The sequence below is a fragment of the Musa acuminata genome, chromosome BXJ1-8, assembly GCF_036884655.1.
Source record: "Musa acuminata AAA Group cultivar baxijiao chromosome BXJ1-8, Cavendish_Baxijiao_AAA, whole genome shotgun sequence".
In the NCBI taxonomy this organism is placed as follows: Eukaryota; Viridiplantae; Streptophyta; class Magnoliopsida; order Zingiberales; family Musaceae; genus Musa; species Musa acuminata.
In genome coordinates, this window is record NC_088334.1 from 1,181,423 (window position 1) to 1,198,918 (window position 17,496).

The 17,496-nt window shown below is 36.4% G+C and overlaps 1 protein-coding gene across 1 annotated transcript; it reads right to left on the reverse strand.

Annotated features, from left to right (window-relative positions):
• Positions 1 to 159: 159 nt before the first annotated feature.
• On the reverse strand, positions 160 to 17,035 carry LOC135680508 (uncharacterized). Its single transcript, XM_065194472.1, has 14 exons — positions 16,804 to 17,035; positions 14,640 to 14,695; positions 14,358 to 14,532; positions 14,062 to 14,163; positions 13,328 to 13,399; positions 9,500 to 9,616; positions 9,303 to 9,380; positions 6,858 to 6,920; positions 6,673 to 6,769; positions 3,909 to 3,987; positions 3,620 to 3,828; positions 3,334 to 3,479; positions 3,113 to 3,235; positions 160 to 560 (listed from the first exon to the last, which is right to left on the reverse strand). The coding sequence occupies exons 1-14, from the start codon at positions 16,888 to 16,890 to the stop codon at positions 408 to 410; spliced, it is 1,557 nt and encodes a 518-aa protein (XP_065050544.1). The 5' UTR covers positions 16,891 to 17,035; the 3' UTR covers positions 160 to 407.
• Between the last annotated feature and the right edge of the window lie 461 nt (positions 17,036 to 17,496).

Below are 17,496 nucleotides of genomic sequence, written 5' to 3' on the forward strand. Positions count from 1 at the left end.
GATCCATTGAAGTCAAATTGTATTGGTTTTGCCCGACGAATTATGCAATCTAGTCCTTGTTATGGTGAACAACAAACACCGGCAAAAAGTCCATGAAGTGAAGTTGTTCACCAATCCAAATTTATGGACTAAACATGCGACTGACAAGTACAGATGAGATGATTAGTCAATAAGATGAAATAAAAGAGGGAAAAGATCATACAATTTCGTCTTAAATGAATGTTCCTATAAATAATACATGCAGCAAACATTACAAACTCTCCATGGTGAGCATGACCAGACACCATAAGAGTCAATAGGTTAAATCAGATCTTAAAAGCCTAAAGAGGATGAAGAAAGGAAAATAAATACAATGCAGTTGCATGAAAAGGAAGAACTGGAGTCTATTTTGCAGCATATTGATCTAACTAGATATCGTACTTCTTTGGTTGGCGCCAATGAACAATACTTCTTGACAAAGAGCTGAGAAATGAAGATTTAGGAGTGAACTGCTTTTTTCCATAGAGATGCTTCCATGCAAGATCAGAGTAGGTTGGACCATTTCCCATGGATCTTTCAATCTGCAATATATAGTTGACAAAAGAACAATTATTTTCGTGTTTGCCAATTACTATCTATATCAGAGCAACGTTGAGTGAGAAGGCAAGTGAAAACAACGGAATCTGAAAACAAAGAAAGAAAAGCATCTGCAAGTTCTTTTGATACGGAGGAAAATGTGTTTCCAGAGGTAAATGAAATGTTTTAATGCAATGATCAGTAACTTCCTATTTCAATTTGTTTTACCATAGCAATTAGAAAACATAACGAGCTTATTAAGTATAAATGCAGTGGTAAGAGCCAGTGGTGGCTGCAGATTCATTTGATAATGGAAATCAAACTACTTCGTAACTGATAGTACCACATTTATTAACAGCATCTCAATGCATGATTTTTCCTTTATGCTTTTCTGCTCCTACATGTGATCATTTGAAGATATGGAAGATACATGTGATCATTTGAAGATATGGACAGTGGCATAAGTAATGGAATCCTGTGATCATTTGAGTCACAGGATCCGATGTTGCTATAAATCTTAAAATCTCACAACCTCTTTCCCATTATCACATAATTTGTATTCGTTAGATTTAAACCATTATAAAATAAAACACATTTAAAAAAAAAAACTTAAAAACCAAACTAAAAATGAAATTTGAAATGGGAAGAAAAGAAATCCATATTTAGCCTAAGAAAAAAGAGGACTTCAACAAGTGATCCGCATTTTTACGTTTCATAAAGAAAAAAACCCGCATGGCAATGGTTGGTTGCTAATGCCAATAATCTTGAAGCAAATACATTAATAATAGTCTGTCCACTTGAGGGGTAAGGTTATGTACATGTAACTTGCCAGATTCCACATGGTAAGAATTTCATGCATGGGAACTAAAAATGTTAATATTAGCAACTGTTAATGACTATGGTTATCTGCAGAATGATTTTTACATGTAAACTATATACAAACATACAAAAGAGCTATAGTAGAAGATTTGGTAGAAACTGCCAGAAGTTCAGTAATTTGCAGCAAGAGGCCAAGGATCCAAGTCCAAGATCAGCGTTCAGTTATCAAGAGCAAGTACTGTGATATTAGGCATTGTTCAGATGAAGAACTTCATCACTGACATTATATCAGAACACATGGACAACATTTTGGGTTTTCTTTTGTAGATATATACTAAGAATAGATTGAAAATTAGGAATACCATATAAATCTTATACTCCGTGTGTTTTCTTTCAACAATCAAATTGTTCAATATAATTCTATCCAGGGTTCTCAATTTTGATGTGTACTATTCGGTACGGGCGGTATGTACTTGTTCTGAGAGGATACCGGTACGTGGATCATCCTTTACCGGGCAGTACCAGTGTTTTGACTGGTACCGAGGCATACTGACCGGTATCGTCTAGGATTTCGACCGTTATTTGGCATACCGATCGGTACGCCCTGGGGTGATAGGTGAAGGTATTTTTAAGATTTTAGAGTGTACCATCAGTACGCCCTAGCGTCCCGACGATATATACCGATACATACCGTACCGAGCAGAGCTCGGTACGCCGATACAGACCGGTATTCAAAACCCTGATTCTATCAACAACAAAGGCAGCATAATCTAAGACATCCACCTAGCACCCCATCGGCACCCCTTAATGTCTACTAGAGGGATTGAGAAAAAACAATCCAGAAAACGATGCTTGAGGTGAAGACCAAATAGATAAGTATTTTTCTGGGCATCTTCTTTAACAAAACATTTGTACATTCTAGTTTTAGGTTCTTGATGACAAAGTAATGTCCATATTGGATGAGATCACCTATTCCTTAAATAAAGCAATGAACAGGTTTGACTTTTCACAATAGATTTTGAAGCCTAATGATTCCTCTGGTATAATTATTTTTTGAGCAACCAGTGGTGTCGAAAAAGTCTATTAACCAAGGTTCTAAATACCATTTCAATTCCAGTTTTTGCAACTAATTGGATCAATATAGTACTAAGATACCAAGTAGTTTAGCAACATATACCACATGGTATCACTTAAAAAATAATTATTATATTATACAAGTAGTACAGAGTTTAACAGTTATCATGGTTGGACCACAGTATCAGTTGGATGTACCAGTCCAACTGGTAATTTAAACCATCCTATTAGCTGGTGTCGAAAATCAACAATTAGAAAAAAGTTGGATCATGATTGGTATGTTCATAAAAATATTTAACTTCTAAATTTCGACTTCCTTTCATGTAATTTGTGCCTTATGCAGGTACAAGAATTATTGTCCTGAATCTTAGCAATTGTAGATGAACATCTATTAGAAAAATGATGACTCATGGAGGCATGTTTATCAAAAATTTAACTTCTACAATTTCGACTTATGAGCAAGCATGTGCCTTATGCAGGTAAAAGTATTCATTTGCATGAGTTATAATGTTTATGCAAGTACTTGTCATTGTCCAAATAATATGTAAATTGTGTCCTCTTGGCTTTTGTTGGATAAGTTCTCAATAATGGATGAAAATAAATAGCAGTTGGAGTTAACTTTATCTAAATAAGAAAAAAAAAAAATAGAAAGACCATAATTCACCTTGCTTATTTTCCCATTCTTCAAGTGGTATCGGACACCGGACCAATTTATCGATTGTGAAAAATGTGAACGAATTGCAGAGATAGGGTACAAGAAGTTATCCACAAGCATAGCAAGAAATACCTGCACAACAATGTACAGCTTATATCTTACCTAAATATTCCCACATAGATACAATAAAACCTAGAATCATGAAATTAAGTTGCAAGAGAAATGCTTACAAGTCTCCAATCATAAGAACCAAGTGAAACTGTTGGCCCTTCTGGAGATAACATATTGCATAATTGGATCTCCACCTTAGTCAAATTCCACATTGAAAGGAGTTCTATAATAGTAGATACAAGCAAGCAGCTAACCAGCAACAAGCCTGAACATTTGCAAGTGGATACATCTTTGAGTATTAATTAACTCAAAATATAAAAGAAAAGCTACTGTCAGCATTCCTGTTTCATATTCACCATCAATCAATTTTCTAATATCTGAAGAACTAAGGAAAACCATGCTCACCACAAGATGAGGCAGATGCCTCAGATCTAGAACCACTATATGGTGCTCTTAAGGCTGCTGCAAGATGTATCAGTGCCATAAAATATGGCCAAACAAATCCCCAGGATAAATAGCAATGTGAAGAAAACAAGGCACGGTTCATCAGCCAGTTAACCCTCGATATGTAGGATTCAAGAACAAATGTTTGCTTTCTTAGGTAATTCCAGTATCTACATGAAAATGATACCAAAAAATGGTGAATAAAAGTGCATCAATTATGAGAAAAATTCCAATAATGAAGTTTACAAACCTCGAGAAGCTAAGGTCCCTTGCAAGAGGGTGGGGGAAGACAGCAACTGGTGGTGACCAAATAAGCCTCTTATGTTGCCCTGCAAAATAGAGGTTCCATGCTTATTTGAAACTAAAGGTGATGTAAAAAGACATCGGCTCGCAAGGTCAAAATTTTTTATCTTCGAATTTTTTTTCTTTTAACAATGAGATACAACTTAGGATATAGAAAGTCATTTCAAAGAAATAATTCTAGCAAAACTATACCACCAAATGGAAGAAATATTCAGTTGCAACATGCTGAAATTAATTCCATTGTTTTCCCTCACTCCTTGAATGTAAGTGATGACCCCAATGAGCATGAGCTAATATAAGAAATATGGTTTTGCCAAAATAAGTTCATATAATTCTGCATAGTCAAGAAAGGTGAGTCAATTGACAGAACCATATATATTGGATTTTGCTTAGTTTAGGCACTTAGTTCCATTTAAATTAATATTTTGTGGAACCTCTACAATAACTATTATTTTGGAAGATTATTTCCGTATTTTTTAGTATCTTAAACTAGTGTGCAATGTTCGGGACATGCAAGTCAGACTCGGACCTGTATTCAAGGATTGAATTCAACAAGAAATCAAGGATACACAAGACATATAGGCCAACTTTCATTATTGCATACGAACCTTTCATTATAGATACAAGACCTAAAGCCCTTCCCCCTATCAAACTTACAAGGAGGACCTTGATATATCCTGTGCCCTAAAACATATATAAAGTGCAAGAAACTAGGCTAACAAGCCCCTACCAGTTCTCTCTCGGACCAGAATTGCTTGATATGTTTGATATATTACTAAAATTTTGAAAAATTAGCAGTGGTGCTAGTGTAATTTGGCATGGCACAGTATACTGTGTACAATTAAGATGTTGGACCAGTACGATATGTTTAGAACACCATGATGCTTGAATCCAACTATATTTTTTTCTTCAGATAGGTGTAATCTTATGTTTTGAATATGAAAGAATAATCCAGATCAGCATCTTTTGTAAGTTCTTCTGGCTTCAGCAGTACCTACAGACTAGAAATTAGATAATTCCAGCTCAAGTAGTTCACAACCTTAGGCAGCATTAAGCCCTAAAACAATTAATACACAAGCAAGATACTATAGTTTGGGTCTTATACATGATCTTGCTGTAGGGATCCAATGACAATGCCAAATTGACCTCCATCAACCAATTAGCACAGTTTACTGACGCGTAACTTGATATAGCTCTCTCCTATGTGGTTAGATACTTTCATCTTGAACATTTTCTTGGATTTTAGGTAAGAGGAACCAAATTGATATGTGCAAAAGCTGTTTTAAGTTTTAACTACATCATGTCGATAGTCTTGAACTATCCTTGGAGAATTTAAATTTTATCTAAAACCAGCTTGTCTCCTTGAAAGAACAATAGCAAGTATTAAAAAACTGCGACTAGCACGAACTGACCAATATTTATGGGTCCAGCCAAGCTGGGACATGAGGACCAGGTGAAATTGCCTAATCTGGTTTGAACCGGAGGTTACACCTGGTATGATTACCATAATCTGCATACCATTTGGTTTTGATGATTAAAACCAGAGATACCAGATGGTAAGTCTACCATCATTATCCCTATCTTTTCTTTTCTTTTCGACAGCTTTAGCCTTCCTTTTCTTTCTTTTTCTCCCTTTCTCCTATCTCTTTCTCCGTTTTTTTCTCTCTTTCATATCTCTCCCCTCCTCTTCCTCCTTGCAACCGCCTTGTCACCCCCTGTTCCATCACCACACCCCTCTGCATCATCACTGCTGCCTCTTGTGCCCATAAAGATCGCCATTTCCTTCTCCACTTGCCTCCCTCTGCTTCTCTTCCTCCTCCTCCACCACCTCTGCCTCATCCTCCATTCTTCTATCCCCCTTTCTCCTGGTCCACATGGTACTGACTGAAATCAGAATTGGTGCTTCAAGGGCTGTATCAGTCAATCATAAGAGCCTGTATTGGTCAAACTTCCAATCAGAATCGGCAGACTGAAATTTTAAACCTTGAACAAAGATCCATTGATGCAGAAAATTGAAGTTTTACAGAAGAGCCTGTCACAATTGAGTATATAGATATATACATGAAGCCATTTTTCACTGAGCATAGATACATATTTATGTATGTACTAGTCGTACTGATTGCCCAAATATCCGGAAGCAACATTCATTGGATTTCAAATGCATCATTAATCAATCATAAGACAATACATAAACCATTAGCATGACAACTGTTTTGCCTCTGAACTCTCAAGTCTGGACATGACAAAAATTAAACGATTGTTTTATCTATCAGTTTCATATGACAAGAGAAGAAAATATGCTTCAGGCATCCTATTGGCAGACATCTTAGATATTTTATCATCAGAGAATTAAAATGTAGACCTTTGCTGAAATCAACACAATTAAATTGCCAATAGGCTTCACTTATGCAATACAAAATTATAATAACTATGCAGCACAAGTTCAGTAGGTAAATATAATATGCTTCAAGCATCCTATTGGCAGACATTTTAGATTTTTTATCAACAGAGAATTAAAATGTAGACCTTTGCTGAAACCAACACACTTAAATTGCCAATAGGCTTCACTTATGCAATACAAAATTATAATAACTATGCAGCACAAGTTCAGTAAGTAAATACTAAGTAAAATAGTCTCGCGATAACTTCATTTGCAGAGTCAGAGGAGTTTGACACTAAAATTTTAATTAGAAAACTCTATGAATGATTACCAGCAATGGCTGCCAGGGTCATGTCATCCGAGTATCCACCATCTTGAAGCCCACTCACAACTCCATATAAGTCTTTCCTAAAGTCTTCAGCATGCATCTAGAATAATGCCAATACATAAGAGTTGCATATCAAAGTTTAGTTAATCCCATGTAGCTATAACAAAGAGATAAGATGCCAATTTTACCATCATGCAGCCTCCCCACAGAAAGACAGTCCTTCCTCCGGTTGCAAATCCCATGGAGCAAGGCTACAGAAATAGAGAAACAATATAATGTGAAGTGAGAAAACAAATTCTGCAAAATCGTAGAGTACTGATTTCTATTATTGAAGTTAAAAACAGGATAAACATAGTTAAAAGGATACTTCAATGTTGATATGTTTTGTGGATAATCATTGGTTGTAACCACAAAATACAAATCATTCATCAAAAATGTAGGCGGTGATTAGATATGTAGATTTAAGATCATATGAGAATCAACTTAAAGTTTCATCTCTTTTCCTGAACATAGCAGCAAAAAGAGGGGCTGACATAATATAAAGGTCAATTGAGGAACAGATACTTTCATTTGAAAGTTATGCTCATCAAATCTGCCAGAAACCTTCCAAACTATTGTATAGAATATGAACATGATCTTCTTAAAATTCTAAACCTGTCCTTGCAACATATATATTGGGAAATAGCATTGCACTTTCAACTTCCTTCAGAAGAAACAAATGGGATACTGAAAGTTAAAAAGAGAAGGATTTCCACAAGTTTGTAGTCTAAGAAAGCCATAACCAACAAGCTTTTTCATTGGAATTTTTCAAATATAATGAATTCTAAAATTGATTTATGGTGATCTTTCAATGGATTGAAACTAGTATAATCTATGGTGGTGAATTAAGATAATATAATTTCAAGTGTGATTTTGGTTAACCAAAGTCTGATGATGGAATGCTTTGAAAGTAATAAACATTATCGTTACATATCCCAAGCATGGGCATTATGTTGTCACAAGACTCACAACACTAAGGGAGGCTTGCAGTAGTAGGTGAGGCAAACAAACAATAGCATGAATCAAGATGTCTTGATACGCAGCTAAAAATTTGGGTGACACTAATAATTCTGCTCAACCTCATGACACAAATTTCGTGAAATTCTAGAACAAGATGATAGTTTGTAAAGCATGTGAGACTCTGGAAAATGCATTTTTCAGACAAGTAATGGATAAACTGCTTGAAGAAGTTTTTCTTGAATTTTAATTCATGACGGACAAGCATCACCCGTGCTATGTGCCTATATGTCAATATCACAAATTCAATTAGATTCTGAGGGAAAATTTTCCTTTTCAGAAAGGACCATGAAGAGACACTTGACAGGTGTGTTCCTTGAGTGATATTATTTGTATTCTATGGTCTCTTCAGTTGAAAGGTTATAGATCAGTTGATTAAGTTACCATCATTAAAGTTTTGAATGTCCCAAAAAATTGTTAAACAAGAATCTTAATAGTCACAGGGGTTAACCGATGCCTCATCAACAGTAAGAGAAGGGGACAGAGAGAGAAATTGAGAGAGAGAGAGAGAGAGAGAGAGAGAGAGCAGAATAAGAATGTTTAATTTAATTTTTGTGTGAAATGACTTATCTAAGTCGGTAACTTTAACTTACCAGCTAATGTATAACTATAATTAGCTATTAAAAATAGGAGTCGGCAGCCACGATTAGGAATAAGGAAGTCTTAGATAAAGTTTTTCATTTTAATGCCGATCGTAAAGTTACGTAGGCAATATAGATGAATTTTGTCTATAAATATAGGTATGAGTATGTAGCTATTACCAAGTCAGTTTATAGAGTTGAGAAAAATTATCTGAGAGAGTTATGTCATGCCTCTTCCTCATTGATCTACCTTTCATGCTTCTAAAATTTTCAAAATTGCATTTCATTACCAAAGTCTTCATTCCTTATAGGACTATATGGATCATGTCCTGTATTATTAAGAATAACATCTACTTCTAGTCACATTACTTTGCACTATTTTTAAGATCATACCATGATTTGTCTGCCTCTCCCTCGGCCAAAACCTCTAAACAAAATTAACTCAAATTTTGTTATAAATAAATTATATGGCCTCCTTGGACATATTCCAGCTGTCTTGAATTATTCTCTCTAGTCATCAATTAGAACAACATAAAACTCATTGTAATGCAAAACTCAGTTATTCCTTAGCCAGTCAATATTAACAAGGTCTTTACTTACATAGGACAACCCCATGCCACTTGATGACTAGCATGGACTTGTGTATGATATGATGGAAATAGGTTGATCAAAAAAGGAGTTGAATAAACTAAACAATTTTTTTTGTAACATTCATATTGTCTTGTGCTTGGAATGAAAAAATTAAAGAAAAAGGAGATAGTATCATCTCTGCCAACACAGACTACAAAGAAGATTCTTCCAGCAGCCCTACAGCATCTTATGCATGGGGAAGCCTCTCATACCTAGTGAAAATAAGTTTCCATAGTGAAACATGCAGGCAATATGCACAGCATGGTATCTAGTAATCCATTTTAATCTCATGACCTTGTTAAAAGTATAGAACTTACAAAAAAAAAAGAAAAATAACAGAAAATGAAATTTCGGATATACTCATACCATGTGATATTCATATATGCAGTAGCTTCCTAAGTTTCCTGAGGGCAAATCAAGAGGATAACCCGTTTGAATGAAAATCTGCACAAAAGAAAAATATAATTCAATTTGTACATGGAAAAGAAATAAAAAAAAGCTATAAGCTGACAAAGAGTTATAGGTTTATAACAGTGATGTGTCGATTGCAACAAATTTAGTACCTCAGGATTTTTCTCCATTTCTGATGTAAGGGCTCCTATTGATCCAGGATGGAGCCTAACATCATCATCCAGGAACAACACGTACTTGCTCTCTTTATGCATTCTTTCCACACCAACCTGCAATAAGATTGCATGATGCTTAAAAGTCACTTTTCATTTGTCATTTTAGGAACAAAGAAACTCATTGATGGAGGACAGCAGAAAAATATGTGAAGTTTAAAAATCATGGCTTTACTACCTCAAAATGGATTTTTTTTATTGACTAGCATCTGTGAAGTTTAAAAATCATGGCTTTACTACGTCAAAATGGATTTTTTTTATTGACTAGTCTTATTTTAGATAAAAACTAAGAGCAGCCCTTTGTTAAAAATATCTGAGACTATACTCCTTTTAGCCACGCGAAAGTTAAGGAGGCGATAACTGCATCAATAGCAATGGCGGTTTAGAACCGCTATTGAAGTAGCGGCTATTTTCCTAAAATCACTATTGTAAATTGTGATTTTTCCATAAACTGCAATTGATGATAGCAGCTGAAGAGATGGTTTCCACATCATCCAAAATGAGGCCACTTCAAAAAAATTTTCATGAAACAAGGACGGTGTCAAACTTTATTTTGATAAAGAGGCTAGAGAGGGAAAAATTACTCATAATGCATTTTTTTCATAATAACTCTGGAGAAATATATTGCAGTCAAAAAATTATTTCCAAATCTACAAGAAGGTTCTCGATCCAAGGTCCAAAAGACCAATTCAGAAGAGATCGAAACTTAGGACAATATTTTAAGTTGGAACTTGGAAGTTTATGCGATGCATACATAATGAATCATGGATGGAGGATCCTTATAATCCAATAGTTTCTTGAATCAAAAGGCACAGGAACCATAGTGCCGGAGTCTGTATATTCTTTCAATCCTAGCAGCATACAAGACCTCAAATGTGAGCTTTCCACATTTATGTGAAACATATATTTTAAAAGGTTACATATGGTAAATCCAAGGATCGGCATTTTAGGTACCGAATCCATTTCGGTGATCTTGTTGGATCAGTACATAGTGGTTAGTACTGATGTTTTGTGTGTTAGTACACCAGTACATACAAGGAGAAGAGGAAGGGGCAATGAAGGAAGAGGAAGGAAGAAGAGGAGATGGAAGAGGAAGAGGAAGAGGAAGAGAAGAGAAGTACCCGGTAGACATTTGTGTGCGGTGATGGTGTGAAACAAGGTCGCATGATGTATCCTGCTGTGTATGTCAGACATGATTAGAGCAATGGCGACAATTTGCAGCAAGGTGACCGTGTGTGAGACGCAACCGCTTGACGAGGTGGTCCATTTTGGTGGAGAAAGTTGCGGGCTATGATGTTGTGTGCAGAGGAAACTTCAGATGTGTCCATTGGTGGCGAAGGAAGTTACGGTCCTCTCCCTCGATGGTAGAAGGAGCTGCACACAGAAGCAAAACGACGAAGGGAATTGCGCACGAAAGCTAGACCTTCGGATGTGTTCGTTGGCGATAAAGGAAGCGTTGAACCTGTGCGTTAACAGCAGAGGCAGCGACCGCACATATAGTAGGGTTGGTTTATGGGTCGGGGTCGCGTGGGGGGAGGGTTGCATAGCTTTAGTAAAGCTATTTAGCTTAGTTGGTTCAATTGGACCAAATAAGATACTGTTCAACCGAACCAGACTATCAATTCTGGTTCGATTGATTTGCTTCGACCGAGCGCTCGACGCTTGGGTTCGTGAGTGCCCAAGCGACATGCATCAGCTATTTAGCTTAGTTAGTTCAATCGAAACAGACTATCAAGTCTGGTTCGGTTGCTTTGCTTCAACCGAGTGCTTGTCTAAGGCGCTTGGCGCTTGGGTTTACAAGCACCCATACAGTGCTTAAGTGAAACGTGCCGCCTAAGCAAGCCTTGAGGTGCTCAAGCCTCGCCTCGCCTCACCCGAGCACCTAGGCAAGCACCCGGGCACCTCTTTAAACCATTGCTTGACACACAATGTTACTAAATATATATTTTTTGAATATGAGTGTAGATGATTAAGAAACAACATAAATAAAAAAGTTGTATCACGTAGATGAGAATATTGAGGTAATGTATGGAGGTAATAGGAAAGATAGGAAAAGAAATGAACAATTAGGCATAGCAAAGAAAAATCATTTAAAATGATATTTTCATATACCAAGGATACCTACAGATGTTTTGGTTAGAAGAAATCAGCCAATTAATATTAACGATATAATAAGAGGTAGAGGGAGACCTAAATAAAGTTTTACTAGACACCATAGATAACGATTTAAATACTCTTAATTTAACTAAGAATATATTTTTTTATAAATCTCAGTGATAAGAAAATATTCATGTGGACCTTAAATAATCAAAACATTATCGCTTGTTGTTGTTGTCTTTGTTGTGGTTGTGTTAGCAGCACATAAAACTGTGCTTAACCCATATGTCCATATTTTAGGCTTTATGTGGCTAATCAATCATTCCAAGGAAAGACTCAAAACCAAGGAGATGGAAAACATAATTCAAGATTATGGAGGTTCTAATGGAAGCATGATAGATAATGTTTACCAACTCAACTTGGTACAGAGTTTCAAACCAACATGAATTATGCAGTGGACCTCACTCAAAAATGATAAGACGAGATTAAAATAAATATATGTAAGTAGCAATAATACGTAAATGTGAGTATCACTGTGGAACTTATCAGATGTTCAAAAACTTCCAGAAGGAAATATTACAGGTTTTCTAGTAGGGAAAAATGTTCATATTAAAGGCAAAAATATGTCATGAGACAATTGGACACAACAAAAGAAGCTTTATTTTTCTCTTTCTATTAATCTTTAAAAAAACCAGTATATGTCCTTTATTGCCTCTAACCCCTGTCGTTATACATAACATGATTTTACTTGCCCAATTCAGTTTATCAAAGAAAGTGCTGCTGAGATGCATTAAGTCAAATATGTATCTTCAATTCAACCATCCCAGAATGACATACCTTACTAAGACACTAATAGATTATAATAGTTTATCTGGGTTTGAACTTCAGACAAATCAAATAGCTTGTCCTGAAGAAATTTTGATAAAGAACTTGATTCCAGAGCTTCACCTCTCTGACTTTCCATTAAATAATTATAACAGTTTTCTTTCAGCAAGTAGTTTCTAATAGACTTGAGATCAAATTATAACTACAGAAGTAGTTATCTAATAAACATGTTTTTAATTGTCCACCAAACTAACATTCCAAACTGCATGCTCTATGGTAAGTGCTCGTGTATTTGTAACAAAGATTCTCACACGGTGCAGCCCTACCCTTGTTAAATAATGAAGGATGAATCTAAAACAATAACTTGCTATGATCAAGAAATAAAATGGAATATCTTGGTTTCTACAGAAAGAACAGAAAAAAAAACTTTTAACATAGTATATACCAGAATATGCAAGACATTAATCAGTCAGAGATAACATAATACTTCCGAAATGCTATAAATTATATTAATAAAACTGTAACTTACAAAGCTGTGACAGTATAAATGTTTTGGTTTATGGAAGTAAAAAATGATGTAGGGAAAGAACTGGCATAATCTTAACAAAGGGAGAGGTTTTTTCAGATTCCTATTCTATCGCATTCGATAGTTCAGTATAATCGTATGAAATGTACATGTCCAAAACTTAATCTAAGGCTAGTATATCAATCTTGCTAAGAAAATATTGAACCTTATATTTCTTTTAATATTTATAGCAAGGAAAAGTATAAAAAGTCAAAAGCACAGACAAAAGGAAGCTTAAAAGCAGTAGTCTCTCGCCAAAATAATAGAATCACTTTACATACTAACTGATTATGAATCTTCTGACTGCATGTTGTTGACAAACCAGCTACAATAACCTTTGCATCAATGTTGTCCTGTAAATTATGCATGCATGACTTTTGGTCAGGAATTTCAAAAGGATGAATAGACATTTAGACAAACAGTCAAAAATAGATACAAAAACCATATAAATGAAACTTTACTGAGCTTTTAACCAATCACTATGACATGCTTTTTCGGATATTAAGTCCTGCAGATGTCAATATCCACCAAAAAATGTAAATCTGATAATTGTAAAGAAAGATCATATGAACGGGCAGTATATCTCTATTTTATATAAGACACTCCTATGGCATCTAAGAATTGGAGAATTGCAAGTGAATGGATGATAAAAGAAGATTAAGTACGAGGTTGACCAGGACGGACTACATCCAAACATAATCATGTATATGCAGCATTGTAAATGTTCCCTACTCCAGTATTACCACCTATGAAGCATAACAAATTTGAACAAAACCACTTAAATTGCTTATTATCCCACCCAAAGAAACTTTAGTTATCCTAAATGCTAAGACCCTCAAATTTTCAAAAGTTAAAACAACTCTTAGTATCCCAAAGAAAATGCCCGCGAAAGGTAAATTGAAAATTAATCAACAAAGGAACTGTCCTTAGCCATAAGAAGCACAATATACAGGGACACATATCCAGGGAACTGTCTTAGCTGTAAGAAGCAATACATGCAGGGAAGCATATCTACCTGAAAATCTGAAATGAGCAAAGACACAGCACGGTAAGCTGGATCATCAGTACTTTCAACTATAAAAAGAAACTCGAGAGGTCCTCCATAGAGTGAAGTGATCTGCATTCATAGAATTTGTCAATAGTACTTTAGTTGAGTGAGATTTAACTGATGTGAAAGGAAACCATCTCCAGATACAAATGAGCTGCAAAATATGAATGCCACAGATAAGTTGAAGGACCTATATTTCCTTAAATTCATGTACATTTACATTTCTATCAACACTTCTTTTTTTGAAATACTATATAACTCACTTGACTTCTCCAATTTTGCAAGTTGTGTTCTCCAAAGCCTTTCAGAGGCATGATAACCGACACTCTTGGCAAGTTCACCTGAGCAGAGTGCTCGAGATCATTAACATCTTCACAGATGAATGCAAAACTATTGCCATTCACAATATTAAGCTTCATGCGCCGGATAACTTTATTCCTGAGAATAGAAAGAAACTGCATAACACGTGCTTCTATTTGTCACATAGCAAAAAATTGCATAGCAAGTATCTATAGTTATCTTGCTATTGTTGAAGAAAAAATTACCTGATATAGGCAGCACAGGCCCATCCAAGAGCAAGGGTTAAACAGATTACACAACCCTATAGACACAAAAAAAGAGTTCTTAGTTGCTGTTTCTTTAACAGATCATCTATAAGAAGCCCACATGAAATAAAGAGAACATGGAACTAATGTAAAAGTAAAACCATATGATAATAGAAAGAGCCAGGATAAAGGTAGCAACACAAGAAAATAGTGACAGGAAATTGAAAGATGCCCTTTCTAACAAGGATGACTACATATCAAGGGAGATAAGATCCCTAAAGCTGTTCTAATATTTATTTATAACCGAAGCAATAAATAAAGACAACTTAAAACTCATATGTTCCTAGGGCTTTTAGGAAGACTTGTGACAAAAAAAGGTTCTCTTTTGAATCCCAATACATCATACCTAAAGAGACCTTTAGTTCTCCAAACATAACTTCTAATAGCTTAATAACTTTCCCGACCCATATTATTCTTAAATATCGACCGGACCAAAATTTGACTCTGAATACAATGCAAAATATTTAGTGATAAAAATCCATCCAGAAATTACTGAAGAGCAGGGGTAAAAACCTCATCTAAATCCCCAAAAGGCTGGGTGAAGAGCCTTTGTCAGCCCTCTCATAGCTCAACTAAGAGGTTGATGAAAGCCTCTTTCTCAACTCCTATTTCAACTAGAAATGAACCGAATTTATCCTGTTAGAGCTGGATACTTCTTTTTCTCCTACAAATAGGAGTGAAGTATTAACAACGACTCATCCATGCTGGATCATGCGAGCTGGACTCAGCTGGACAAGTCCATGTAAGGGCTGAACAAAAGGACTGGCAACCATTGATTGGCTGCCAGATGCTGGAATATACTGAAATAGGCTAATTATTGGCCAATTCAAATGAAGAAGGTTATCCCAATTATATAAAAAATGGATTAGCTTGGGATATATATCTTGGGATGGAGTACTTCAGACGATTTGTTTACCATCCATTATATCTTGTCTGATAGGTCTATCAAGCAAGATCACGTTAGAACTACAATATAAAATAATCTGGTTTTTGATAAAATAACTAACAAATTAGGTCTTAAAAAATATAGAGAAAATTTTAGAAAATAGAACCCAGAGGCGCCGAAGCTATCCTAAAGCTTGTTCTGCCCCTCGTGCAGATTAAATTTGCAGCCCAAAGATTCAACCGAGGTTCATCTTCTACATACACTAACTTCAAGAGGTTGATTGGTTTCTTCCAACTTGAGCAACGAGAAGCAGAAAAGGTGGCAGAATTGAGAAAGACGCACAAATAATCACTTATTTTTTTCCTTACAATTCCTTTTAATTGTGTCCCTTGTCTCCCTAGCTCAATCTACTTGTCTTCCATGAATAAATGAATGCACCATGCAACGCCACTGCCTATTGGTCAAACACAGCTCCTCTCCTAGTTACCAATGCAACTGGGTGAGGAACACTCCTTCCACCTTTACCAATCCATTTGAATGATCTCTTCACAATGATACATCCATAACTTAGGAGTAAGTGTTTTCAACGCATCCTTTGAAGATTCCATGGTCACACCATTAAGACCAATTAAGATTGTGAGGAACACTCCTTTTCCACCTTTGCCAATCCTTTTGAATGAGCTCTGCACAATTATACAGTGTTCTCAATAACTTAGCTGTAGGAGTGTTTTCAACGCATCCTTTGAGGATTCCGTGGTCACACCATAAGACCAATAACGATTTATGTTAGAGGAAACATCCCCGGGACGTATCTTTCTCAAAAAGAATCCGCACAAACTTCCTGTCAATTCAAAAGAAGAGTCTCATTCTGGACAATCAATCTGACTTCAGATACCCAGATCTGCCGACAAGTTAACCATCGACATCCAATAGAGCACAACAGTGAACAATGGACGCCGAATCAATTCAAGTCCCCAAGCAAAACCGGAATATGAACACAAGAAAAAAGAATAGAAAAGAGGATTAAGAAAATAAGAGACAGTTTCCTCATCATAGCCGCAACTCCATTAATCGGCATTAAAGGATAAAGAAGTACCAAGTAAAAGGACACGGGGGGGTGGAATATGATTGAGGGTACATATGTTCTCCAGATCCGGAGGCAGAGAAACGGAGGACAAAGAAAGGAAATCCCATCCAAAACCGACTAAATGCGCCTACCTGGATCTGGATGAAGATGGCGAGGGGGCTGCAGCAAGCTCTGCTCACCGCGGCCAAGAGCGCATCCAGAGCTTCCAATGCGGCCATTTCCTCCGCCCGTCGAAGTTTGTATTGGGCCCGCAGCACGAGCCCTAATCGCCAACGCACTATAGGCTCTCACAACTCCATCGGCAACCCTCTCGTCTTCCTTCTCTTCTGCCTCAACGAATTAACCGGAGGGCTAAAAGGAAAATAAAAGGAATAAGTAAGCATTGAAGTAATGTATAGATATAACGCACAGGTAATATATGACAAACGCACGACGTATCTTCACGCACGTATGATACGCAGTGCGATTCACTGATAAGAGCCTTATCTTAACGTTCATTATAAGGCCACGTAATCAAGTAAAAGGCCCTTGTAGGTGTTGTGCGAGGACATAGCTTCTCCACAAACGGGTGAGTGAGGTGGTGATTGCTGTGGCAGATGGTGTACAGAGATTGGTGCAGGGCGCCAACGACGGGGGAAACGTGCAAGGCGAGATGGATGGCGACGCGTGTCCAACACTTTAGAACAAAAGCACGGATCCGCTGTTTCACACGAACAGCCTCCACCACTGATCCGCCGGTCCACCGCATGGAAACCGTAAATAAAAGCATCGGCCGTATGAGAGCGAGAAACCCGAACCCTGTGATAGCGTGAGACAGAGGATCC